Genomic DNA, 9,278 nt, shown 5'->3' on the forward strand with positions numbered 1-9,278 from the left:
CCTCTGACCTAGGCCCGGCGCCTCCAGCCGCACCCCACCTGGGAAGCCCCGGGTCACTCTCCTCCAGGAGTCGCTAGCATCTGGGACCCACCCCTCACTCTCTATCTACTGTCATCCTAATTCAGCCTTCCGCAGTCCAGTCCACCTTAAAGCGGGCCTCGGGTAGCCTGGTGTTTGTATACAGGGAAAATGTGGAGGGTGTTAAAGCTGCAGGCACACGCGGGCTTCACCAGTAGCCCACACTGCCTCAGAGGGGCATAGACTACCATACTGTTTCTTAAAAAGGCCTCTGGACCTTTGCACTTGTTCATCCTTCCCGGGCAAACTCCTAGTCCTTGGGGGTTCCTCTCAGGAGTCACTTCCTGAGAGTAGTCTTCAGAGGCCCAGGCTGGGTCAGAAACCTCCTCCAGCCTCACACAGGCCCCAGGGAGACATGTGCACAATACCTGGTCGCCCTCTGTCTCCCCAACTAGGTGGTGGACTTAGAAGGCCACCACACAGGTCTTCCTCATCTCACTGTGCCTGGCATATAGTAGGTACTCAATAATTATTTTTTAATGAGTGGACTAGGAGCCAGGCCTCTCCATCTGCCTAGGCATGCAGGCAGACACAAACCTTCCAGGTCCCTCTGACACAGGGCTCCTAACAGTGGAGCACCATCCCAGGACCCACCATTCCCTCAGACCAGGTGCAGAAGATAACGAATCAGGCCCAGGCCTCAGCCCTCGAGCATCAAGAAGTGCACCAGTGGTTTCAAAGCTGTCAGTACTGCTCTGTGTGTAGCATACCTTCCCCCTTCCCCCAGCATGACTCTAAGGCCCTCGGGTGCTAGGAGACCAGAGACATAACACAGACCCCAGTGGGATTTAGCTGTTCTTTATTGACATGAAGCCTGGGTACCCCTCGCCTCCAGAAGGATGAGGTAGGTCCATAGGACTTCCAGTTCACACTTTTCCTGGGTCCTCCTTCAGTGTGATGGTCCGGTTGAAGACAAGCTGGAGGGCAGAGGGGGAGGAATGACCACCAAGCCAGAACCAGGCCAGAAAGCCTAAGTGGGTCTCACCAGACACCCCACTCCAACCCTCACTTCATCCCAGAGGAGCTGAGGGCCAAGAAACTCTAGTTATCAATAACTTTTTTTGACTTCGGCTAAAGGACTGGATGGCTCTGGGTCTCCATTTTGTAAGAATTACAACAATCCCTATGCCTGCCCCCTACCTTGAGGAATAAGAAAGGAAGGGTTCATACAAAATTTTGTGCACGGACTTAACCTCTGAGCCTGTTTCCTCATCGGTAGAACATGAACCCCACCTCAGGTGGTGAAGATTAACTAAGGAAATGTCAGCAAAGTGCTTGGCACAGAGAATGGCAGCCACCACCATCATTGTTGTGGAAAGGTAAATTCAAGCACCTGTCCCTGGCGGCTGTCTGGATCCACAGAAAAGTAACCAAGCCGCTCAAACTGGAACTTGTCGAAGGGCTTTGCCAGGGCCACAGAACAGTCCACTAATGCTGCCTCGACCACTTGTAGTGATGCCTGTGGGCAGAGAACTCAGGTGGCCATCCAGCCAGAAAGGCCCACCACCGTCACCCCATACCCCATGAGCCTACCGGGTTCAAGTCACTTAAGAATCCACCAGGCACCTCAGCAGGGTCCTCAGGGTTCTTGTGCTGAAATCTGCAGCCAGAGTGAAGGTCAGACTCCAGCTGGGCAGCCACAGCAAGCAATGCCCATCTTGTACCTGCCCCAACACCAGCTCTGTTCACTCACAGTCGCTCATAGAGGCGAATCTCACAAGTCAGAGGCTGTGATACCCAGTGAATAAATGCCTTGGGCTTTTCTCCAGCATCTGCCCGTCTGCAGGTCACCTCAAGGCTTTCCACACAGCCACTGGGGCCCTGGAAGTCAAGGGGCCTGCAGTCAGACTTGGACACCACTACCAGGACTGCAAGCTGCACCCAGATCCTCACCCCAGCAGGCACTGTGGTAGGAAGGCTGCAGCTGGCTCTCACCTTGACAACATGCTGCAGCTCGATGATGTAGCCTGTATGTCTCAGGCCCACGGCCTGGCCCCATGCCAGGCGCTTATAGCCTGGCTCTGGCTCCTAGAGGTAGGAAGTGGGGTGGACACAAGAGGCTGCAAGGGTCGGGCAGGTACAAGAGCCTTCTCCCACCCCTATGTCTGGCAAGGATTGGTTTGACTGAAGCAGGGAGTAGATGGACTGATAGAAGAGATGAAGGGCCCTCAGGACTGGGCCCAGGAACAAACAGGACCCTTCACCACCCCCATTCACCTCTTTGAAGTCAGTCCTTTCAATGAAGACAATGGGTCCAAAGGGAATCTGATGGAAGCCCTTGGTCTCATCAGCTGGGAAGCTGGGTACCTGAATGTCCAAGGACTATAGTAGGAGATAAGTGTCTGAGTCACACTAGGCACTGGGATTCCCACACCCAACCCCCCCCCAACATACCCAAACACACACCCACACACACCCCCCCAAACACACACCCACACCCACACACCCACACACCCACACACACTCTCTCTCTCTCTCTCTCTCTCCCTAAGTGTCTGAGTCACACTAGGCACTGGGATTCCCACACCCAACCCCCCCCAACATACCCAAACACACACCCACACACACCCCCCCAAACACACACCCACACCCACACACCCACACACCCACACACACTCTCTCTCTCTCTCTCTCTCCCGGAAGGAGACTTACCTTGGCAGCAGGAAAATTGGTGATAACCACCTGTAATGGCTCCAGCACAGCCATGGCCCGAGGGGCTGTGTCATTCAGCACATCACGCACACAGGCTTCTAGCAGATGTGGTTCCATTGTGGTCTGTGCCACTGTCACTCCAACCTAGCAGGAAAGGACAGCATCAGTCACAGCCACAACCACATACTACTGTGCTCAGCCCCCACCTGCCCATTCAGCCCACTTGGCTATACCCGAGCACAGAAGTTGTTGATGGCCTCAGGCGGGAAGCCCCGCCGACGTAAGGCTGTGAGCGTGAAGAGCCGTGGGTCATCCCAATCCCTGTGGGCGAGGTGGTGGTGAGAAGACCTTTGGCAGCACATGCTACTAGTACCACCAACCTTCATTAGCCAAAAAGCCACACCTACCGCACAGCGCCAGCTGCCACAAGCTGGAGAATCTTCCTCTTAGATACAACAGCATAGTGCAGATTGAGGCGGCCGTACTCCCACTGCACAGGACAATAGACGTCCAGTGCATTGCACAGCCAGAAGTAGGAAGAGCGTCTGGGGTGGGAGGGCAGAGTCAGGACTGGCCACCTCCAACCAGGGAGAGACCGGCAGAAAGGGCTGCTGGAATCCCACTGGCCCTCCCCTCCCCACAGGCCCAGCTCCCTCACCGGGCCTGGAATTCCTTGGTGCAGAGTGAGTGGGTGATATGCTCGATGGAGTCACAGAGGCAGTGTGTGTAGTCATAGGTGGGGTAGATGCACCTGCAGGGCATAGGCAGTGGGCCCCACCATCCAGCCCCACTCTGCCCTACCCATGGCCCACCCGCCACTCTACAACTCCGCAACCCCACCCCACAAGCTCACACCCACCAGGTGTCCCCTGTGCGGTGGTGCGGTATATACTTGACTCGATAGGCCACAGGGTCCATCTTGCCATCCTCCATCACCAGCTTCATCCGCAGTGTGGCCTCACCCTCTGCAAACTTGCCCTTGCGCATTGCCTGAGAGGGAGCAAGGGCTCAGGCTGCCACTCAGCACAAGGGCATCTCATTCGCAGTATCTTGGCCCACCTAGACCCAATTGCACCCCCAGAGCCCCACCTCGAAGAGCAGCAGCGACTCCTCTGTGGGACGGTCTCTCCAGGGTGAGGGCAGTGGGTTGTGGCCTTTGAGTTCCTCTCCTCGCTGGTGGCACACATAGGCCTGACCCCTATGAGGAAGGGGTGTGAATGCCCAGCATGGCTGTGCCCTGGTCAGCCTGCCTGGCTCCACATCACGGCCCTGGCCTCACCTGCGGATAAGGTCCTCGGCCCACGCATACAGCTGGTCAAAATAGTTGGAGGCATATGTCACCTTGTAAGGTGTGTAACCTGGGGCAGAATGAGACGGTATTAGCAACCAATCAGGGACACCCAATGGCAGGCCATGGCCCAGGGAGAGGCCCACTGATAAGCAGTTCTGCCCAGGCCTTCCCCAACCCATACCCAGCCAGGCCACCATGTCGCAGATGGCAGTGAAGAACTTTGCTTCCTCCTTCTCAGGGTTGGTGTCATCAAAGCGCAGGAAACAGATCCCACTGTTGGCCTAGGAGAGTTGCAGTATCTGTGAGCTCCCACATCATCAGCTCCTACAATCCATCTCATCAAACTGGGACATTCTCAGAGCTCTCCCACGTCAGAATTGAAAATATCTTTCACTCACCTTCCTGTATCTAAATGCCCTAAACATGGCATCTCATACTAACGTGGGACACAGCATAGCCTCTTCCTAAACCCAAGAGGTTGCACTGGGAATTTCCCCAAATGTGAACTCACTGCCTCACCAAGAGTTTTTCCTCAATGAGCCCAGCTGAGTGGATTCCTAGGTATCTGTCACACATTTCTAGGTATCCCCTCCAAGGCCTCTGTCTGCTCTGGGACACTTTATGGGAGCAGCAGGAAAAGTAGGGATACCTCTCTGGTACCTAGTCATGGGAGCAGCAAGCAGTTACCCTGCTTCCCAGACACACTCACCTTGGCATAGCCAAAGTTGAAGTTGATGGCTTTGGCATGTCCAATGTGCAGGATTCCATTGGGTTCTGGCGGGAACCGGGTACGTACCTGAGATAAGAGGAATGGGAGCAGAGGAATGAGGTCAGAGCTCAGACTACACTAAAGGATGACCCTTCCCAGGGAGGCCACGGTGATAGGTAAGGTGGGGTAGTATGGAGGCAGCCCCAGGCAAGTGATGATGGCACTAGCTAGCCTGGCAATACTCCTACACACCTGTCCTCCAGTGATCTCCAGGTGCTGCTTCAGTAGATCCATGGTATGTGGAGTGGTCACATAGCCCGGGGTCTTGTAGTTCTCACCTGCCAGGGCCAGAACAAGCCTGATGATACCAGGCTGCAGCCCAGGGCTCCCTATCCCAGAGACCTGACTACAAGAATTGCTATTAAGATCCAGCCCTCCACAAGAAAAGGAAACCCTCTTACACTGTTGGTGGGAATGTAAATTGGTGAAGCCATATGGAAAACAGTATGGAGTTTCCTTAAAAAACTAAAAATAGAGTTGCCATATGATCTAGCAATCCCACTAATGGGCACATACTCAGACAAAACTATAATTCAAAAAGATACATGCACCACTACGTTCACAGCAGCACTATTTACAATAGCCAAAACATGGAAACAACCTAAATGTCCACCGTTAGATGAATGGATAAAATGTGGAACGTATATACAATGGAATATTACTTAGCCATTAAAAAGAATGAAATAATGCCATTCGCATTATGTATGGACCTAGAGATCATACTACGCAAAGTAAATCAGAAAAACAAATACAATGATATTACTTATAGGTAGAATTTAAAATACGACATACATGAACATATCTACAAAACAGACAGACTCACTGACATAGAGAACAGACTTATGGTTGCCAATCGGGGGAGGAGGGATAAGGGAGGAAAGTACTGGGAGTTTGGGATTAGCAGATGTAAACTATTATATATAGGATAAATAAACAACAAGTTCCTACTCTATAGCACAGGGAACTATATTCAGTATCCTGTGATAAACCATAACGGAAAAGAATACATATATGTATAACTGAGTCACTTTGCTGTACAGCAGAAATTAAACACAACATTACAAATCAGCTATACTTCAATAAAATTAAAAAAAAAAAAAAAAAAAAGATACAGCCCTCCACAGAGTTTCAACCTGCCTGCTCACCAGGCTTGTGGAACTTAAGTGCCTCGCCTCGGAGCTGCTCCATCAGAGACAGGGTCTGAACAACAGCCTCACCTGCAGAGAATAGACCAAGGAAAACTTATTCTCTGGATATAGCTACCACATCCAGCTCAGGGAGGTGCCTGTCGATACTACCCATATCCTGCAACCAGAATAGAACCAAGTAGTCCCCTCTTCCCCCAACCCCAGAGACAAGAGATACAGAGCCAGACTTCTCAGGCCTCCTCTGCCTAGTTTCTGGGTAAAGGAAACACCAGAAATTCCAGTCTTGCAGCAGAAGACAGAGTGTTGACTAAGCCAACGGCCTGAGGAGTCTGGGCTATAAGGACCCATCAGATGGAAAACCCAGAAATCAAGGAGTTGAATGTGACAGGAGCCTCAAGCCTCTCACCATCCTCCACCACATCCTTTGCTCTCCTTCGGTCTGTTTCTTCTGGCCGAGCCTTTGCCACCTGAGAGAAGTTCAAAAGTCGGGTCAAGGTCTCGGAATCACTGGGGTCAGATACTCCCTTCCCCAGCCTGAAGTTTCACCCTACCCCACCTCATCCCCAGGACCCAAGACCATGCTCAGTCCCACCTTGGGCTTCTTCTCCAGATCAGTCTCCGTCTTGGGACCCAGGAGGTGGAGGACCTGAGCAGAGACCAGAGTCAGAGCTGGGACAGAAGCCCATGACTGACCCCACCCACCCATCCAGCTAAGGGCTTCTTGGTTCTGTCTACTGGCACCACCTTGAAAAACCTACCTAGCCCATCCCACCTCTGCTCCTCACATGGTTCTGCGGCCTCAAATGCTTTTTCCCCTCCTGAGGGTCCTGGGCTCAGGTAACAAAAGCAGCCATTTACAGAAAGGTACTGTGGGCCCAGCATCAACATATGCCATCTACCTCAACCATCACCCTCTTGTGATTCTCTGCCAGCACGCTGAGATGAAGGCCACATCACCCTTATTTACAAGATGAGGAAACTGAGGTTCAGAGTAAAGCAACTCACCCCAAATTAGGCAGAACCCAGAGGCCCAAGTCTTCCACTGTCCAACCGGGTGCTGCTCCCTCTACCCCAAGCTCTACTATCCACCATCAGAATAGGAATAGACTCTCTTCCCCTCCCACCACCATTTATCCCTCAGTGGACTCTAGACACTGTCTCTGGCAGGGTCTTTGCCTGCTTCAGCTCAAGGAGGCACCCACCTGCATGTCTACTTCGTGCTTGATCATTTTGCCATCTGCCCACTTGAGCGCAGCCCGAGCCTCTCCTAGAAATATGGGCAGAGGAAGCTGCAGAAAGGCAAAGCAGGACATTGCCCACCCTCTTTCCCAAGAAAAGAACCTGGCTGACCTCAAAAAACACAGCCAGACCACTTTTAAGGTGTTCCTATTCCTCTTCCCACCTCCCTCTCACCCATGCAGAAAAGAAGGCATGACTAGAGAGAATAACATAGTCCCCTGCCCCAGGCCCCGCTCACCCATCAGCAGCCCCATACTGAAATGGTAACGCTCTACTAGGAGCTGGGGTCGGTGGCGATTTATGGCAGCCTCCACCTACAGAAAGCCAAACCATGTGGTTCAGGAAAGTGTCCTTCAGAAATGCTCTAGGAACGCACACCCTCACCCTGGGTCTTCCTGGTTGGAAAGGCTGAGCCACTCCTTTTCAGGGTCAGTACTAAGGAGGCAACCAATGCCTGGGGAAAGACTCACAGCCTCCTCAATCTGCTCTGGGGTCACCACAACGCCCACGCCGCATTCCTGCTCAAAGTCCATGGTGTTGATGGGGTCCAGGGGATGACTCCGCACATACTCAAGGGCAGCTGAAAAAAGAGAGCCAATGAATTTGTGGCATCTCAGCTCCAAGAAGTAGGAAGACAAGAGCCCTAATCCGATCCATGAAACCCCAATTAGTTTGGCCTCCTGGGAAATTAAGTCTTGCACCTCTAGAGAAGCCCTGAGGTCACAGGAAAGAAGCATGTGCTCTGAGGGAAACTCTGCCTCAGACCTACAGTTCTCTAGTCAGTCTCACCAGAGGTGGCCCTCTCCATCCCTCAGTGCCAGGGCCTGGGTTTAGAGGGGAATGCAGAACTAGTAATGCAGAGAGACGCTGAGGGACTTCGCAGAATGAATAGATAGGGGGATCTTGGCTGAGAGGAGGAGTTGGAGGTGGAAGCGGCAGGACAGGCAGGGGTCTCACCGCTCAGCTGGGTCTCCGTATGGATCTTCCTATTGGCTATGTAGCTCACGAGGAAAGAGAGACGCCGCGGATCCCGGAGTCGGGAGGCCAAGCCATAGAGCAGGGTCCCGGTAGCCTTGTCGATGGTGCAGCCCAGAGTCTGTTGCGCCTGAGGTCAGAGGGGTCAGGAGATAAGCCCCATGCCCAGTAAGAAAGGCCTGAACAAGACAAGGTAGGTTGGTTGGGGTCAGGACCCGGCCTGGCGCTGCGTTGGGGAACAGTCGGCAGCCCGGACCAAGGACTTGGGTTCGCACCTGGGTCGCCGCCTCGCGCAGCTGCGCGCTTAGAGCTGTGTTCTTGAGCGTCTCGCGGGCCTTGTGTTCGCTCAGGCCGAGGCCGGTGAAGAGCGACAGGGAATCCAGAGCTGCCATAGCTGGGACGCCGGAAACCGAAAGAAAACTTTGGGGCCAATCTGCGCATTGGCATTAGGTCACTGGCCAATAGGAGAGCGACGCCGTCAGGGAGAGCCAATGGTGTCCTTCCTTGGCGGGAGGGGGCGGGGCTCTCCAGGGTTGTCAGCGCCATTGAAAGGGCAGAGGGCGGCCTTTCCTGCCTTTCGAGGCGCTTCACTTCCGTCTTCGTGCTCCAGGTCACTAGAAGGGGTAGTGGCGACGGGACTTCAGGGGATGATTTGCCGCGGACCTGGAGGGAAGGTGTTCAGCACCAAGGCAGGAGGCAAACATGGGCATGGCCCTTTGCTCTTCGACTTTTCTCCTTCAGTCCTGGAAACCTCGGGACCATTCCAGTTCTGTTCTTGGGAACCAATGTGAGTCCCTATCACGTTTCTGACTCAAAGCTTTGGAGTTGTCACGGAAACATTTGAACAAAATGAAGCCCGGGAAATTCTGTCAAGACTCGAGCACAGAGAATGTCTGAAATGGCCCATCTATGGGCCCCAAAAGTCTGACACTTTTTGAGCACCCACCTGGATACACACCTGGCCAGGAAGGGCCTCGCATAAGCTCTGTGATGATTTGTTTAAACTCTCCTGTCTGGGAATTCCCTGGTTGTCCAGTGGTTAGGACTGTGCACTCTCACTGCTGAGGGCCTGGGTTCAGTCCCTGGTCAGGGAACTAAGATCCCACAAGCCACGTGGTGTGGCCCC

General features: G+C 53.3%; 1 protein-coding gene across 1 annotated transcript; it reads right to left on the reverse strand.

Moving 5' to 3' along the window:
* Positions 1-856: 856 nt before the first annotated feature.
* QARS1 (glutaminyl-tRNA synthetase 1) lies at positions 857-8,580 on the reverse strand. Its single transcript, XM_007129885.4, has 24 exons — positions 8,428-8,580; positions 8,135-8,282; positions 7,648-7,757; positions 7,416-7,491; positions 7,141-7,205; positions 6,531-6,584; positions 6,345-6,405; positions 5,936-6,007; positions 4,983-5,068; positions 4,731-4,817; positions 4,203-4,302; positions 4,010-4,088; positions 3,820-3,928; positions 3,590-3,720; positions 3,389-3,481; positions 3,138-3,275; positions 2,964-3,051; positions 2,731-2,874; positions 2,296-2,400; positions 2,014-2,106; positions 1,772-1,899; positions 1,612-1,678; positions 1,412-1,537; positions 857-995 (listed from the first exon to the last, which is right to left on the reverse strand). The coding sequence occupies exons 1-24, from the start codon at positions 8,542-8,544 to the stop codon at positions 945-947; spliced, it is 2,328 nt and encodes a 775-aa protein (XP_007129947.2). The 5' UTR covers positions 8,545-8,580; the 3' UTR covers positions 857-944.
* Positions 8,581-9,278: the final 698 nt, after the last annotated feature.

This window comes from Physeter macrocephalus, chromosome 18, assembly GCF_002837175.3.
Source record: "Physeter macrocephalus isolate SW-GA chromosome 18, ASM283717v5, whole genome shotgun sequence".
Classification (NCBI taxonomy): Eukaryota; Metazoa; Chordata; class Mammalia; order Artiodactyla; family Physeteridae; genus Physeter; species Physeter macrocephalus.